An 18,639-nucleotide genomic window follows, 5' to 3' on the forward strand; every position below is an offset into this window, starting at 1 on the left:
TGCGAAATTTCATAATATTTTCAATGATATCATTTTAGGACTGTACGACCTTTTGATCACTTTTTATAGATTTTTTTAGATTTCTCAAAATGGCAGAAAAGTGCCATTTTCGACTTTGGGCGCTATTTTCCGTTACGGGGTTAAACGCATTGAAAAACCGTTATTATATTTTGATAGATCGGGCATTTTCGGACGCGTCGATACCTGATGTGTTTATGATTTTTACTGTTTATTTATATTTATGTCAGTTCTAGGGAAAGGGGGGTGATTTGAAATTTTAGGTTTTTTTATTATAATTTTTTTTTTTTAAACTTTTTTTTATTTTTATTTATACTATTTTTCAGACTTCCTAGGGTACTTTAACCCTAGGTTGTCTGATCGATCCTATCATATACTGCCATACTACAGTATGGCAGTATATGGGGATTTTCTTCCTCATTCATTACAATGTGCTATCAGCACATTGTAATGAAGGGGTTAAAACGAAATAGCCTCGGGTCTTCGGAAGACCCGAGGCTACCATGGAGATGGATCGATGACGTCACGGGGAGCGGCGATCCCAGGTAAGATGGCGGCGCCCATGCGCCGCTATCTGTTTGAGGCTGCCGGCAAAGCTGTAAAAACGGTGTAAAAACACCCGCGATCGGTGCTAGCAATATGCAGCAAAGACATACCGGCTATGGAGAGGGCTCAGCCCGTGAGCCCTCTCCATGCAGCGCAACGTGACCGCCGCCGTGAATACACGGCGGGCGGTCGCGAACCGGTTAAGCTGTGTTCAAATTTTTGAAAAATTGACTACACTGAGCTCTTTCATTTTACTTTCTTGTGAAAAAAGTATATGCTCGACTGAGGCCATTAGAGGCTATGGAGGACTGTATGGCTTCCATTCTGGGCCTCCAGTGAGCGAACGTTGTTGGTGTTCCCTCACTCATTTAACTGTCAAAATATGGACAAATAATTGACAAGGGAGACAGCCCAGACTTCTGCATGCAGGAAATTATTGACTTCTCTGTACATTCGCATCTCCTCCTACTATAAGCATACAGCGGAATACCCTGCCGCCCTCCATTTAACCCTTTCCCTGACAGGAATTTCTGGAAATTTTTTATATGGAAAGCATATATATTCTAAATAAAATGCAAGACACTTTTCAAAACTGCATTAAGGCATTTAAAGACATGGGCAGCCTAATGCAGTGTAAAATTTTAGAAAAATTGCATAAAAATTTATTTTGATGATAAAAAACTTACATCAAAGCCAATATTTTATGCACAAATAGGGAGAATCTCCTCTTTGTTGTTAAAGTGGATATTCTCCGCTTTCAGAGGCAAAAACTGACATTCTAGGTGCCAGGGATTAAATGTTATGGTTACTAGAATGCGGGATGTTTATCATACATCCTTGGCTGCTGAGGTGTCAAACTGTGAGGCCATATGAAATAGGCCCTTGATGATAAAAGGGTTATCCTTACAAAAGAGAGCAGAAAGCAGATGTGAACATAGCCTTACATAGTTTGCATCTTACTTCATACCACCGTTATGATAGTTCTATTGATCTATATTTTATAGTTCTAATATTTATATTTTCTGTCAGTTATTGTAAATAACTGCCATCTTGCAAATTTTGTAATGTGGCAAAGTTTTCTCTTGAAAAAATAAAGCAAATATAAACAATCTTCAATAAAGCATAGTGTACAAGCAGAACAAACAGATAAAATCACTTAAAAAGTATATATATGATTGTCTCGTTAGACAGCAGCATCTTCCCCCAAATGGATGAGTCCATGTGACCTCCATAACACTGTGATGTAAATGGTATACAAAATTGACAGCGGACATAACAAAAAGCACATAACAATCCAACACACTGATCTACAAACATGTGCCAGTGGTACATGGTACAGTGGTATTTCTTGGTACACACAGAAATAAAAAAAAAAAACAAGTTGGCGATCTATCAATAGAATTATGCTTGCTATCACAAGGTGTAGAATCCCCAAGTACATGGGGGGACACATGTTCTGCTTATACATTATGAATTTATAAAGATGGTTTACATTTGCTCACTATCACATCTTCATTTTTCTTGTTTTATGTGGTATTAATGCCTGGTGTGAAAACTCACTTTTAATTTCATAGTCTATGCAGACCTACAGTATATTCTTTGGTATTAAATATTTCATTTTTACAAGCATATTTTGTTGAAAGCACTGACCCAACCATGAGAAAAAGCCATGGACCATAAATGAGATAAACATATTAAAAATGCCGTGCATTGTTCTTTTATTTTCAATCAATTTTTATTTAACAAAAAAAAATTTCACAAAAACATGTTCTTTAACAAAAGTAAACATGTTCACAAGTAAAAGAACAATTAGAATAACAAGCAATAACAAACATCAGTTGTACATCTGCAAATCAATGTTGAACCAGCTCAGTGAGCCACAGAAGAAGCAGTATAGGGCGCGACAATGGATATGCCTGAAAGCATAGTATCGAAAGAAAATTTATGAGCACTAGAGATTGTGTTCCTGTAGTCCCTTGATAATCGGAGGGTTCGAAGATAAATGTGTAAAATGTGGGTTGATGCTCATTCCGTACCCTCCCATGCATGACGTATTTTGTCAGTGAGACCTCAGAGGGCAACAAGAGTTGGAAGGGCACTTCTGGTTCAGATTAATATCTACACCCTCTTTGAGAAAATGAATCACTGGGTACATTTGTGTCTATCCCGATAATCTAGTATAAAAGGGAAATCTTGAAGACTGGTAAGGGAGTTCAAAGTTGTACAACAAACTGGGCAGGGATGGGGACATGAGGCGGTTACTGAGTGGACAAGGGGGGGGGGGAGACATAGATTAGGCATGGTAAGGGGGGGGGCAGGAAAATGACAAAACACAGGTAACGCTGGAGGGCTTTCACTTCACAGAGATGGTTTGAAGATCCGGCGGAGAATGATGGGAGCCACCGGATTAATTATAGGACTGGAAGTGGCAAGCGCCAATTACCTACATGCTAAACGCTGGAGGGCTTTCACTTCACAGAGATGGTTTGAAGATCCGGCGGAGAATGATGGGAGCCACCGGATTAATTATAGGACTGGAAGTGGCAAGCGCCAATTACCTACATGCTAGCCCTTTAAATCCTGAAGTCCTGCCCTAGGGAGCGGGGCTGTGTGTGGGGCCTAGTGCGGACGGGAGCGGCCTCTCCCTCTTCTTCTTGGTCCCAAGAAACCTCTGGAGGAGAGTCCGATCAAAGATGTTCTCTTCAGGTTCCCACGATCTCTCTTCAGGCCCGAATTCCTTCCATTCTACAAGGAAGAACCGCTTACCCCTTACGATCTTCATGTATAGAACCTCCTTGACTTCATAGACATCTGGGGAATCCACCTCAGGAGCAGGAGGAGGAGATTGCTTGGAAAAGCGGTTCATGACTGCTGGCTTCAGGAAGGAGACATGGAAAGAGTTCAGGATGCGCATTGAAGGAGGGAAGCAGAGCTTGTAGGCCACTTGATTGATGCGCTGGATAATCTCAAAGGAACCAAGGAACCAGGGACCAAGTTTGTAGCTGGGTATCTTAAGTATCTGGAGGATAGCCACACTTTGTCACTAGGAGAGAAGACAGGTGGAGTTCTATGCTTTTTATCTGCCTGGGTTTTGGTACAGTCTGTGGCTTGTAGATAGGACTGGTGGGTCTGGTCCCAAATTGACTTGAGGTCCTGCATCAGATCCACTACCGCAGGGACAGCCGAGGGAGTAGACTGCGATAGAGGAGGGCGAGGAATACGTCCATGGACTACAAAGAACGGTGACAAGCCAGTAGATCCTGAGTCCAGGGAATTGTAAGAGATTCAGCCCATGGTAGTAGGTCAGCCCGGTTGTGCTGACGGGCAGAGACGACCTGGCGGAGGTAACAGCCCAAAGTCTGGTTTACCCTCTCAAATTGATTAGACTGAGGGTGGTAGGCTGAAGAAAAGTCAAGGTTGACTTGCAGCTGGTTACACAAGGAGCGCCAGAGCTTGGACACAAACTGGACTCCTCGATCGGACACAATGTGCAGCAGAAGAAAATGCTGCCAGAATATATGTTTGAAGAACAAACTGGCAAGCTGTTGAGAAGACGGAAGAGCTGGAAGGGGAACAAAGTGAGACATTTTGGAAAACCGGTCCATCACCACCCAGATGACAAATTCCATAGCCACGTGAGACCACGGGCGAAGTAACAGTCCAGCTGGTTTGAGATGAGAGGCCTTGATGCGGGCGCAGGATGGGCAGGATCCCACAAACTCCCGGACATCTTGGACCAGGCCTGGCCACCAGTAGTAGCGGGAGATGAGGGCCACAGAGCCCAACCACACGAGAAGAATGTCCCCAAGACAGAATCCTCTTCGGGAGAGCAGGTCTAAAAAAATGTCTTGCCGGTAGGTAGCTGCTGAAGATCCACTGGGGCTGCAACAAAAAGCTGGTCAGGAGAAATAATGTGTCGAGGAGCAGGTTCTTCATGAACAGTGCATCAGCTTTTTACATTCTTGTTAGCTGGACGAAAATGAATAAGCAGGTCAAAGCGAGAAAAGAACAATGACCACCGGGCTTGTCTGGGATTCAGGCGCTGGGCTCACTGGAGGTACAGTAAGTGGTCAGTGTACACACTAACAGGATGGAGAGCTCCCTCTAGAAGATACCGCCATTCATCCAGAGCAAGTTTGATTTGCACTTTCTTGTAAAGGGCCACGATGGGCGACACCAGGGTAGAGAAACGTGGAGTGGTAGTTTGCGAACCCTAGGAACCTCTGTATGGCTCGGAGGCCTTCTGGGCATGGCTACTGAAGAATTGCAGACAGTTTTGCGGGGTCTATCTGGAGGACTCTGTTGGAAATTATGTAACCGAGGAATGGAAGGCTGTGGTAGTGAAACTGGCATTTCTCCAATTTGGAGTAAAGAGGATTGGCAAAAAGTCGACCCAGAACTTGTCGTACGTGTGCCTGGTGGTACTCAAGGTATGGAGAATATAGATGGTATTAGGGAGAAGGTCCCTAAAAATGTCGTTCACAAACTCTTGAAAGACAGGAGGAGCATTACACAGTCCAACGGGCATTACTAGGTATTCAAAACACCATCTTCCACTCGTCACCTTTGCGGATCCGGATGAGATTGTAAGCACCACGGAGATCCAACTTGGAGAACATCCTGGAACCGCGCAGGTGATCAAAGAGTTCAGTAATCAATGGTAGGGGTAGCGGTTTTTAACCGTGATCTTTATCAGCCCACGATAGTCTATGCAGGGACGCAAGGAGCCGTCCTTCATGGTGACAAGAATGAACCCTGCACCAGCTGGAGAGGAGGACTTGTGTATGAAACACCTCTGCAGATTCTCCTTGATGTAGTCGGACATGGCAGCCTTCTCGGGTATAGAAAGAGGATAGACACAACCTCTAGGAAGAGTGGCACCCGGAGGGAGATCCGCAGGGATGGTGTGGTGGCAAAGTCTCTGCTTGTTCTTTTAGAAAAGACATCTGTAAAGTCCCGATAACAAGCTGGCAGACGTTCTAAAGACTTATAAGACACAGAGGAGGTCAGGGCCGGAAGTGGTGCCACCATGCACCAAATTGACATTCAGGACCCCAACGCAGGATCTCACCAGTCTTCCAATTGAGGACCGGAGCATGGAGGTGAAGCCAAGGAAGACCCAGAAGAAGAGCTGAAGTGCTGCGAGGCAGGACATAGAAGACCAGTCTTTCTTGGTGTAGGACTCCAACTTGAAGATGGATAGGTTCCGTGCGGTACCAGAACGGGTTGGAGAGAAGCTGTCCGCTAACAGAGGAAATGACAAGGGGTTGCTTGAATGGAACCACTGGAATGTGATGCCGGGAGACCAGAGCGGCATCCACAAAGTTCCCTAGAGAACCAGAGTCCAGGGATGCTGAGACTGGAACAGTCAGGCGTGGAGAAGCTGAATTCACACCTAAGGACGCTTCTCCCAGAAGCCCTAAGTGCGGACGTTGGGGACGGACTGGACAAGAGGTGCTTGGGACTGGCACAGTACAGTTCCCCATGCGTCAACCTACATAGGTTCAGCTGCAGACTGTGCGACCGGAGGCTGGAGCTGCTTTTGGAAGACTGGAGCCAACCGAGACAGACATGGAGGCCGGACTAGAGGTTGCTCCTGCCGCAACTCATCAGCTTGTTCTGAGAACCGCACGTCTATCCAAGTGGGCAGGTTGATAAGACTACTCAGAGTAGCCGGCAGATCACGGGCAGCCAGAGCATCTTTGACCCTTGAGGACAGTCCCTTTTTAAAGGTTGCAGATAAAGCTACATCATTCCGAGAAAGTTCAGACGCCAAGGTGCAGAATTTGACAGCGTATTCACCCACAGATGAGGCTCCTTTTCATAAGTTTGGCAGCACCGTCTCTGCCGAGGAGGCTTGTGCGAGTTCCTCAAACACGGAACGGAACTCAGCCAAGAAGGTGGTAAGGGTGGCCCTAACTGGATCGTTCCTGTTCCACAGCGGAGTAGCCCAGGCCAGGGCCTTCCCAGAGAGGAGACTGACGATGAATGCCACCTTGGAAACCTTGTGTATGAAAACCCTCTGCATATATGGCATTAACTATACACTCACCGGCCACTTTATTAGGTACACCATGCTAGTAACGGGTTGGACCCCCTTTTGCCTTCAGAATTGCCTCAATTCTTCGGCATGGCATGGCATAGATTCAACAAGGTGTTGGAAGCATTCCTCAGAGATTTTGGTCCATATTGACATGATGGCATCACACAGTTGCCGCAGATTTGTCGGCTGCACATCCATGATGCGAATCTCCCGTTCCACCACATCCCAAAGATGCTCTATTGGATTGTGATCTGGTAACTGTGGAGGCCATTTGAGTACAGTGAACTCATTGTCATGTTCAAGAAACCAGTCTGAGATGATTCCAGCTTTATGACATGGCGCATTATCCTGCTGAAAGTAGCCATCAGATGTTGGGTACATTGTGGTCATAAAGGGATGGACATGGTCAGCAACAATACTCAGGTAGGCTGTGGCGTTGCAACGATGCTCAATTGGTACCAAGGGGCCCAAAGAGTGCCAAGAAAATATTCCCCACACCATGACACCACCACCACCAGCCTGAACCGTTGATACAAGGCAGGATGGATCCATGCTTTCATGTTGTTGATGCCAAATTCTGACCCTACCATCCGAATGTCGCAGCAGAAATCGAGACTCATCAGACCAGGCAACTTTTTTCCAATCTTCTACTGTCCAATTTCGATGAGCCTGTGCAAATTGTAGCCTCAGTTTCCTGTTCTTAGCTGAAAGGAGTGGCACCCGGTGTGGTCTTCTGCTGTTGTAGCCCATCTGCCTCAAAGTTCGACCTACTGTGCATTCAGAGATGCTCTTCTGCCTACCTTGGTTGTAACGGGTGGCAATTTGAGTCACTGTTGCCTTTCTATCAGCTCGAACCAGTCTGCCCATTCTCCTCTAACCTCTGGCATCAACAAGGCATTTCCGCCCACAGAACTGCCGCTCACTGGATGTTTTTTCTTTTTCGGACCATTCTCTGTAAACCCTAGAGATGGTTCTGCGTGAAAATCCCAGTAGATCAGCAGTTTCTGAAATACTCAGACCAGCCCTTCTGGCACCAACAACCATGCCATGTTCAAAGGCACTCAAATCACCTTTCTTCCCCATACTGATGCTCAGTTTGAACTGCAGGAGATTGTCTTGACCATGTCTACAAGCCTAAATGCACTGAGTTGCCGCCATGTGATTGGCTGATTAGAAATTAAGTGTAAACGAGCAGTTGGACAGGTGTACCTAATAAAGGGGCCGGTGAGTGTATATTAACTACATATATGCAGTGAGCACTGAGTGATGAAACCTCTGCACTTTTTGCGATCGCCATCATATTTATCTGGCATAGACAGTCTTAGCCTAGGCTCTGGTGCCGGTTGACAAGCAGGGATGACAGGAGAAGTCGCTGGGGTAGTCACAGGAACGTGGTGCTGTTGGAGAGCAGAAGCAACTTGGCCCAGAAGTTCTCCATGGGCAGCAATCTGCTGCGACTGCCAGGTGACAACACTGGAAATTTCAGCCAGTATCTGATGTGGCTCCTTGGCGGGGCCCATCGCCAGACCTTACGGTCAGGGTAGTAGTCAGTGGACCCTCTGGACCACCGCGGGTGATGGTACTAGCCGTCCAGGGACCAGAGTCTAAGTGGCACTTGGTCTTCACCAGAGCCCGCCGCAAAGCGTGTTGGTCTTGCTTCGGCAGGATACCACCAGGTCGTTCCACAGGTGCGACTAACCCGCGGTGGCCGCCTATGTAGTGATGTAGGAGACAGTAGAACTCAGGTCAGGAAACCGGAGCTGGCACACGGAACAGGAACACAGGATGCGCTGGAGATACAGGTAACACAGGAGGATCACAGGTAACGCTGGAAGAACACAGATAACCCTGGAAGAACACAGGTAACGCTGGAGGAACACAGGTAACGCTGGAGGAACACAGGTAACGCTGGAGGGGTTTCACTTCACAGGGATGGTGTAAAGATCCGGCAGGGAATGGTGGGAGCCACCGGATTAAAACAAGACTGGAAGTGGCCAGCACCAATTACCTGCATGCTGGTCCTTTAACCCCCGGGTCCCGGTACATGGAGAGGGCTCGCGGGCCGAGCCCTCTCCATAGCCGGTAAGTCTTTGCTGCATATTGCAGCAAAGCCTTACCGGTAACACCCGCGATCAGTGCTAGCACCGATCGCGGGTGCTTTCACGGCGATCGCCGCCGGCAATGCTGCCGGAGGCTCCAAAAAGATGGCGCCATCTTGCCGCGGATCGCCGCTCCCCGATGACGTCATGGGGAGCGGTGATCCGTTGCCATGACAGCTTTGGGTCTCACGAAGGCCCGAAGCAGTCTCGTTTTAACCCATTCATTACAATGTGCTATCAGCACATTGTAATGAATGAGGAGTAAAATCCCCATATACTGCCATATTGCAGTATGGCAGTATATGGTAGGATCGATCAGACAACCTAGGGTTAAAGTACCCTAGGGAGTCTGAAAAATAGTAAAAGTAAAAGTAAAAAAAAGTATAAAAAAAAAAAATTATAATAAAAAAACCTAAAAATTCAAATCACCCCCCTTTCCCTAGAACTGATATTAATAAACAGTAAAAATCATAAACACATTATGTATCGCCGCGTCCGAAAATGTCCGATCTATCAAAATATAATTATGCTTTTTCACTGCGTTTAACCTCGTAACGGAAAATAGCGTCCAAAGTCAAAAATGACATTTTTTTGCCATTTTGGAAAATATAAAAAAATTTATAAAAAGTGATCAAAAGGTTGCACAGTCCTAAAAATGATAGCAATGAAAACGCCATCAAAAGTCACAAAAAATGACACCACCCACAGCTCCGTACACCAAAGTATGAAAAAGTTATTGCCGCCAGAAGATGGCAAAATCAAAAAAAAAAATTTTGTACAGGAGGTTTTAATATTTTTAAATGTATGAAAACATTATAAAACCTATACAAATTTGGTATTCACGTGATCATACCGACCAAAAGAATAAATTAGACATGTCATTTGTGGCACACAGTGAAAGCTGTAAAATCCAAGCCCACAAGAAAGTGTCGCAAATGTGTTTTTTCAACATTTTCACTGCATTTGGAATTTTTTTCCCGCTTCCCAGTACGCGTCATGGAATATTGAATACTGTCACTACGAAGTGCAATTTGTTACGCAGAAAATAAGCCATAACAGAGCTCTTTATGTGGAAAATTAAAAAAGTTATAGATTTTTGAAGGTGGGGCGTGAAAAATGGAAGTGAAAAAACTAAAAAAGGCCAAGTCGTGAAGGGGTTAAATCCTGAAGTCCTGCTGCGCGCACGCCCAGGGAGTGGGGCCGCGCACGGGCCCTAGTCTGGATGGGAGCGGGAGCCAGGAGAGGTGGGTCCACAGAAGCGGGGCAGGGGCAGCGCACGGAGGCACGGGTCCACCCGCGATCCGTCATATGGATTGCGAGGATGCCCGTGACAGAAAGCATGCATCTCATCATGAATTTAAATATGCCTTAGGTAGTCCATATGACTATTATATATTATAGTGTGTAGAGGGAAAAAGTGAAAAAAGCTGCAGAAAACAAAATTTTGTACAACTACAGCTTAGCACGCAAGTTTAAATAACTCGTAAATTTTAAATGATAAATGCCTACCTATGTGTCTGTGATCCATAAATCTTAACATGGTCTCTAACTTTCCAAAATAAAATCAAACACGTACTTTGAGAACATCTGTAATTGCTACATGTTATATAGTGAGGGGTGTATCACATAGTAAGTATGTAGTATAGTTTCTTCTAATATTCCCACATCAAACTACAATAACCAGGCCTCCCAGTGTCAACTTCACGAAAAATAACAAACTTGTAGTTGCAGAAGACAGCAATCTTGGAGATATTTTGTGATTAATTACATTGAGTGTTGTTGTAATAATTTATTTCTAACATTATTAGTTTTTGTAACAGACATTCATATACTTTATACCTTACATTCATGGGTATATTATAATTTAGAACTGTATTTCCTTTTCAACCACTTTAACTTATGTACAGTGCCTTATACTAACAAAATAGTATAACGGTTTTTCACTGTTTTGACCCAGTAAAGTCGAAAATGGCACTTTTTTGCCATTTTGAAAAATATAAAAAATTCAATAAAAAGTGATCAAAAGGCTGTACAGTCCTAAAGATTGAAAACGTCATCAAAGGTCACAGAAAATGACACCACACACAACTCCGTACACTGAAGTATGAAAAAGGTATTAGCGCAGTAGAGGAGATTTTATTTTTTTTTAAATATATGAAATCATTATAAAACCTATACAAATTTGGTATCCCCGTGATCACACCGACCCAAAGAAAGTAGAAATGTCATTTGGGGTGCACAGTGAAAGCTGTAAAATCCAAGCCCACAAGAAAATGGCACAAATGTGCTTTTCCCCCAGTTTCACTGCATTTGGAATTTTTTCCCCCAGTTTCACTGCATTTGGAATTTTTTTCCCGCTTGCACTATGAAGTGCAATTTGTTACGCAGAAAGCCCTCACACAGCTCTTTACATGGAAAAATAAAACGCAAAAACAAAAAAAGGGCCTCGGCATTAAGGGATTAAACAGAGCCCTGAGACTATCACAGAGCGGGTGTATTTATATGGAGACTTGATTACACACAGGTGGATTATATTTATCATCATCAGTCATTTAGGACAACATTAGATCACTGAACTTCTGGAGTGCATTTTTTAAAATATCCAATAAAATTCGCTCCACTTTACAATTGTGTCCCACTTGTTGAATCTTCACCAAAAATTTGATGTTTATGTTTGAAGTCTGAAGTGTGTCAAAATGTAGAAAAGTTCAAGGGGCCCGAATACTTTCGCAAGGCACATGTAACTATGCGTGTAACATAATTATTTATCCGATCCAATATCCTATTGGATAAGGTAAGGGGTAGGTATCCTTTTAACCGTTGCAGTTAAAAATATGCAGGAGAAAATGTGTGAGTCCTGTTCTTGTGCTTTAATGAAAATCTTCCTGAATGAGAATATGTAAGAGAATATAATTTTTATTAGGAATGCATTCAAAATCAGAAGCTCTATGTCATCATGGCCCAGTATGAACAATACAAATGAAGGCTAGTTATTGAAATAAAAGAACAGCTATTGTATACCAGCCACCTCTTGCATCTGTTGATACAGAGAGAGGCTGGAGAATATACCCCAAGTGATCACCATTTCTGTAGTTACTTCTAGAAAGATCCAGCGGCACTATCTGGCTTGCTGTGGTGGGTGCAGGCGTCCTATGATCGGGCCTCAGATCCTTTGGTAACAAAAATCCAAAAAACGGGCAGCACTCCAAATATGGGAAAAAAGGGGATTCTGTTTTATTCCATAATGAGCAATTATGGAATTAAACAGAATCCCCTTTTTTCCCATATTTGGAGTGCTGCCCGTTTTTTGGATTTTTGTTACCAAAGGATCTGAGGCCCGATCATAGGACGCCTGCACCCACCACAGCAAGCCAGATAGTGCCGCTGGATCTTTCTAGAAGTAACTACAGAAATGGTGATCACTTGGGGTATATTCTCCAGCCTCTCTCTGTATCAACCGTTATACCGTTATACTATTTTGTTAGTATAAGGCACTGTACATAAGTTAAAGTGGTTGAAAAGGAAATACAGTTCTAAATTATAATATACCCATGAATGTAAGGTATAAAGTATATGAATGTCTGTTACAAAAACTAATAATGTTAGAAATAAATTATTACAACAACACTCAATGTAATTAATCACAAAATATCTCCAAGATTGCTGTCTTCTGCAACTACAAGTTTGTTATTTTTCGTGAAGTTGACACTGGGAGGCCTGGTTATTGTAGTTTGATGTGGGAATATTAGAAGAAACTATACTACATACTTACTATGTGATACACCCCTCACTATATAACATGTAGCAATTACAGATGTTCTCAAAGTACGTGTTTGATTTTATTTTGGAAAGTTAGAGACCATGTTAAGATTTATGGATCACAGACACATAGGTAGGCATTTATCATTTAAAATTTACGAGTTATTTAAACTTAATTGTAATTAATCACAAAATATCTCCAAGATTGCTGTCTTCTGCAACTACAAGTTCCATGATCCTTCTGTTCTCAGTAACATCTCATCTCTGTCCTGCTCTGTTACCATAGTAATGATGTGTGTAAGAAAATTACCATCACTGCACATTACCCCACTGAAATGGGCAGCACCACAACACTGGCCATTCTGAATGCATTCCCATTTGAATATGAAGTATGCTTATTCCTGGAATACCCCTTTAATATTTTCTCATAACTTAGATTCTCTATACCTCTTATCATTCTCTGGCTCTCCTCTGTAAGTTCTCCAGCTCCGGGGCATCTTTTTATGGACTGCAACCCAGAACTGAACTACATAATCCAGGTGAGGCCAAACCAATGCTATATTACCAGTGGTAATATTACATCCCTATCCAGACGGTCCATAACCCATAATGCATGCAGATTTTTAGTCCCCATGTGCATAACCTTACATTTATCCTCATTGAACGTCATCGGCCAAGTGGAAGCCAAATGCTCAGTGGGGATAAGGCATATTCAAATTTTATGTCTATGTGTAGCTTTGTTTAGATGGAGTTGTGATGTATTTGCCAAATTCATTAAACTTGCATATCCAAGTTTGCACAATAGGAATGTATTCCTGTAATGCAACTCTCCGTTTATTCCTAAGTTTTGGCACAAAATGACTTCAGTCCACTCTGGGTCTATGTGCTGTAACCTTTGATGTTTTTTTGCGACTGTCACAAACAACAAACATAGCACAAGAAAACGGAAAACTGAAATATTAAAGGGCCAAGACCAAAATAAAATTTTAATAATTCCAATGTGCCACTGAGCTCCATAGATTGTCACTAGAAGCCAGCCTAATGATAAATTGCTCCCAATATGTCCAAGTCACCCTGCAACCTATGAACATTCTGCAAACATACGGAGAGTGGGGCACATTTACTAAGAATAGCGCAAACTGCCCTAAGTGGTGCCCGCAGTATGCCTGTGTAGTGTGCAGAGGGCGCCAGATTCATTATTTGTTGCGCCCGTTCTGCATGAATCTGGCGCCCCTGCACCACCTTTTTTGGTGCACCATCAACATGGGGCGCGCAACACACTTCTGTTGGACTTTGCATGATAAAACTGGCCCACGGTCCAACTGAGAATAAGAACATTCCCTTCAGTGCAGAAATTTGTGATGCATGTGCAGTTGTGACACAAAAGCCATGAAAGTCTGCACTGAAAAGAACATGCAAAGTCCGACAGGAAACCAGCACTCCACCCATAGTAAATTTGCCCCAGTGTGTTTCATCCTGTCCTCTATATCATTAATAAACAAGAAAAATATTAGTAATCCAGCACTTGACCTTATGGTTAACTGATTGACCATTTTGAGTAGGAATTGTTGATGTATAAACCTTAACATTAGGCATCTATAAGGGACAGTGTTGATTGCCAAGAAAAGTGCAAGAACACAATATCCACAGCAGCTCCAGTGTGCATGCATATGTTCACTTTTTTATAAAATCATATCATGTTAGTTCGACAACTTCCATACTTAGTAACCCATTCTGACTATCATTTATACTACTATTTGATGTAATATCCATTATCCATTTTATATTATTTTTGTGTCCAATATTTTACCCACAATGGAAGTTACAGGTCTATAATTGCTTAGGGAAGTTCTAAAGTCCTTTTTGAATATTCACACGACAATTGCCTTACACCTGTCACAGTCATTGGGCAATCTGTAAAAATTTTAAACAGGGGCACAGCAATAAATGACCTGAGTTCTTTCAAAATCTAGTTCTGAGTGATCTGCTCCAGGAGTCTTGAACACATTTATTTTGCAATTGTAATGTATATTGTAATGTTATTTGTGTTGCTCATTATGTGAAACACTGCTCATGCCGTGCCTGGAGTAATGATGTGCAACACAATTTCCCAACGGGATTAATAACGTTTTATTCTATTGGATTTTATTGAAGCTGTATTTGATCAAGTTTACATTCAATAACATATCATAACCACTAGTTCCACCTACACCAAGTGTTCATAGTTCATAGAAGTGTTCATAGAAGTAATTACATTTCACTTTACAAACTCAAATGTTTGCAGTCTTCAAGGATTTCTTTCCACTAATATAGTGTTGTTAAATAAGCAAACACTCTGTTACAATTAGAATTTAGAGTGGCTAAGTGCTGTAGTGGAATTGAGGTGAAGATTGTAATATTATTGCATGCTGTCAAACTTAATTGTTGTACTATTTATTAAGATATCTTCAATGTAGACAGAACATATGTAGTAGCGCAAGCAATGAAGTTTGTAATACAAAGTGTATAGTATTATTGTAGTATATAACTGAGGCTATAAAAGTATTAGTTGTAATATGATAAATAAATCATTGTTATCAGTAAAGGTAGTAAAAAACAAACAGGAGCATTAAAAACACTTATTGCATTGATAAAGGTATCTATATTGTTTACATAATCCCATTCATAATATACACAGAAAAGTGTGAAAATTGCACAATGGGGCTCATTTACTAAGCCGGAAGACCCGAATCCTCGTCTGGGAATGCGCCGCTGGATCGCGACAGGACCAGGTGCCCCGTTGTGTTTTGGGATACTTGTTTTCACAGAATTATTTATGTAAATGAATATTATTTATAATTATTTATATTGAATATACTGTAAATAAAAAGTTAAGTAGGAGCAGCGTGCATCTCACCCTACAACATCATAGACTCCTCTAAAAAATAACTGAGACAATGTTGTAAAAAACATAAAATAATGATAATTTAGGATCTCTGGAGAAAGGAATATAGAACCAGGAATTTATAAAACCAGATAAAACATAGTTATCTCTATTACTATTACTGTATACTTCTATAAAATAAGGACATTGGGAATGTATTTATAGCAAGCTTGATTATTTTACATTGACCATACAAAGAGGCACCTGGATTATTTATACATCAGGGCTTGGCATACAAAGCACTACAACCTGCAGCAAAAACATGGGCTATAGTTATTCTATATTTATTTATACTTACACTTGCAATTAGAATTAGAAGGTAAATATAATCCATTTATGAAGACCAGGTCTTGAAAACCAACTGAAAAACTTTTTTTTCAAAATGTATAAGTCATGGAACTGTAAAAGCAATTCTACCGTGGTGTTATATGTTCTATTACTTGCATGCTGCAAATCAACAATATAGAATTTGATTCTACTGCAATGCTCAGTAGGTGCTCACTAGCTAAAGCATTTGAAAGGATATATAATAGAGTATTTAAAATCAGTGCTCATACTGTATTGTAATTTCAATAAAAAGACTGTACTTCCATACATACCACACTCATTGGAAGTCATTTATCAGAGGATTTTTGAAATTTTTTGTTTAAAAAAAATTGCAAGGGACTGTTCCTACCAGTCCAAAATAGTGGCTTAAACATAAAACAACATTCAGATTTATAGCCAGATTTATGCCATTAAAAAAATCACAAAAAATTGCATTCTCGCTCCATTCCCCTCCTGGTATATGTATCCTGTGATTATTTTGCCATTGTATAAAAAAAATTGGGCACACAATGCCACTTTTATTAAAGTTAGGCCCAGTTTCACACTGGTCCGTGATCAGTCGGTGATCACAGACTTGATAAGTGAGGTGCAACGGACTGATCACTTGCCAAGCTGACACTATACTGTTGGCTCTGTTACATATAGGGAAAACAAGAACTCTGTGCATTTTATTGATATATGATGCACGGAGTTCAGTCCTCAGAATAATTATCAGTCAAAGGCACAGCACTTGTCACATCCATTATTACACACTGATTACGGACAAATGTGAAACTGGCTTTACGGGCAGCCAAGCTCTGAAGACAGTTACAGCATTATAAACAGCCCCCACTATGTCAATCATTACATTGTTCCTAAATAAAAAAAATAAGTTGTAATCTAAAATCCAACAAATCCAAAAATTTTAAATCAAATTTTACGAGGTGACTAAGTGCTAAATCCTACCAGTAGGTTGTCAAGCAGCTGAACACCTTAAAAATCATGTCTCTTTAATGACCTGGTACGGTGGCATCATTCAACTTTGAAGTGTGATGTGAAATGGTTATATAATGTCAAGGAGCAGAGCATTTACCTCTGAAGTCATGCTTTCCCTGCCTCAGGACACCCCTTTACTGTATTGATTGTCCTGCATCCAGAGACATCACTAAGCAGATCTCCTAATGTCCGATGCATGGAGGCATACTGAGGTGGAAAGATCTTGACTTTAGGACTAAACTCTCCACATCCATGACTTTATGTAAACATTTTACATCTGACTTCAAAAATTATTTTCTGGATGATGCCACCACACTCGGCCACGAAAGAAACATGGTCTCAAAGGTGTTATAGGAAATCTACCCTCAAAATAAATCATTAAAAACCAGCAACACTTCCTCGTAGATCCAGGCACTGAACGGAACAGAACTGTTCTAATATTTGTTAACCATGGTCTCCTTAATTGTAAAATCAACTTGTATAATTATTCTAATGAGCCTGAAAGGCTACTCTAGCCCATCTGTGATCTGTCTTTACTGGCTGTTACACTGTCATACACTTCTTTAGTAGCACTTGTGCAGTGAGCACTTCTTGCTGTATTCTGAGTGCTGAGGGAGCAGTTGGAGGATAAGACAGTGTAACAGCTAGTAAAGCCAGATTACAGAGGGGCCAGGGTCATTAGCATAATTATAAAAGTTGATTGGAGTAGGAAGAAGCCATGGATAACAAATATAAGAATATTACCACAGTGATGGTGCCCGGATCTATGAGTAAGTCTCCCTAGTTTATCATACTTGATTTTGATGGTAGAGTTCCTTTAAGCTGCTTGGCAATAAATGGTATTGGTTTAATAATGCCAATTTCTTATGACAGGTTCACTTTTAATTATACATATTTACATATTAATGTTTACAAAATACCTAGTGAAAAAATTATTAGAACCACTGCAATGGGTGAAAAAATTATCTGTTATTATGTAGAAATTTATTAAGAACCCACAGTGCACATTATTGTTAATTTAATAGTATGCACCTTTGATCAGAACAACTAGAAAACTAGAAAAAAAAAACGAATTCAAATCAAAAAGTTGTAAAAGGTATATACAGAGGGGCTCTTCAATGAAAAGTTTTAAGAGAAACTCAAGCACACCTTGTAATTTGTATATGCTTACAGAAGGGTTGTTATAGACAGCCAATTCCCCGAGCAAAGTATTATAGGGATTGTTAGCTCCACGAGGACGAAGCAGAGCATTGGTAATAAGATGATTAGCCATGGCTCCTGGAATAACCCAATAAAGAGACAAAAGAAGAGTCAATCAGGAATCTGTTTCAAAAATAACATGTTAACAAGAGGGAATGATGGAATGAAAACAAGAAAATCTAGTTAAAGGGGCAGGATGGCAAAATAAATGAAAAATTGTAGGTAAACTGCATAATATAATTACATAATATAACAACAACATTAATTACACATTGTCATAAAATAGGTATTATCTTGGGAAGTGCACATTGTGTTTGATAAATAGAGAACACATGTTAGACTAGTCACACAATGTTAAATACATGTTTCCAAAAATTAAAACACATAACCTCATATTGTACAGACAAATGACAAAATTCTGTGTTTTGGCAAGATTATTATAAAGCAGCATTTTTCAACCTTTTTGAGTCAAGTTTGATGATAGACGATATAAAGCAATGGGGTTGGTATCCTATATGTTACCAAACACATGAAGAAAAACTCAGAACAAAAGATAACACATGTAAGAAAAACCTTTCCCTTATTTAGAAAACCAATGGTTGCCCACTCACTGTATTCAAGACTGACCGTATTAATGGTTAACCCAAAAACACTCTGCCCACCCTCGTCCCCAAAAACAACATAAGGCACCGTCTGGATGAAAAAAGGTGAGGTTCGGCCGAAGCTTTATTAATAACAATATCTACATT

General features: G+C 41.3%; 1 protein-coding gene across 11 annotated transcripts in view; it reads right to left on the bottom strand.

The window, feature by feature from the left end:
• Positions 1-18,639, bottom strand: part of ADGRL3 (adhesion G protein-coupled receptor L3) — a 1,100,912-nt gene that overhangs the window by 129,916 nt on the left and 952,357 nt on the right. For 5 of the 11 annotated variants that reach the window (XM_072113826.1, XM_072113823.1, XM_072113824.1 and 2 more), the window contains one exon: positions 17,840-17,968. The exons of 3 other annotated variants lie outside the window; for them this stretch is intronic. In XM_072113826.1, the coding sequence (XP_071969927.1) occupies positions 17,840-17,968 (129 nt within the window). The remainder of the gene's footprint in view (positions 1-17,839; positions 17,969-18,639) is intronic. 3 more of the 11 variants (XM_072113832.1, XM_072113831.1, XM_072113830.1) reach the window with 1 other exon arrangement.

The sequence above is a fragment of the Engystomops pustulosus genome, chromosome 1, assembly GCF_040894005.1.
Source record: "Engystomops pustulosus chromosome 1, aEngPut4.maternal, whole genome shotgun sequence".
Lineage (NCBI taxonomy): Eukaryota > Metazoa > Chordata > Amphibia > Anura > Leptodactylidae > Engystomops > Engystomops pustulosus.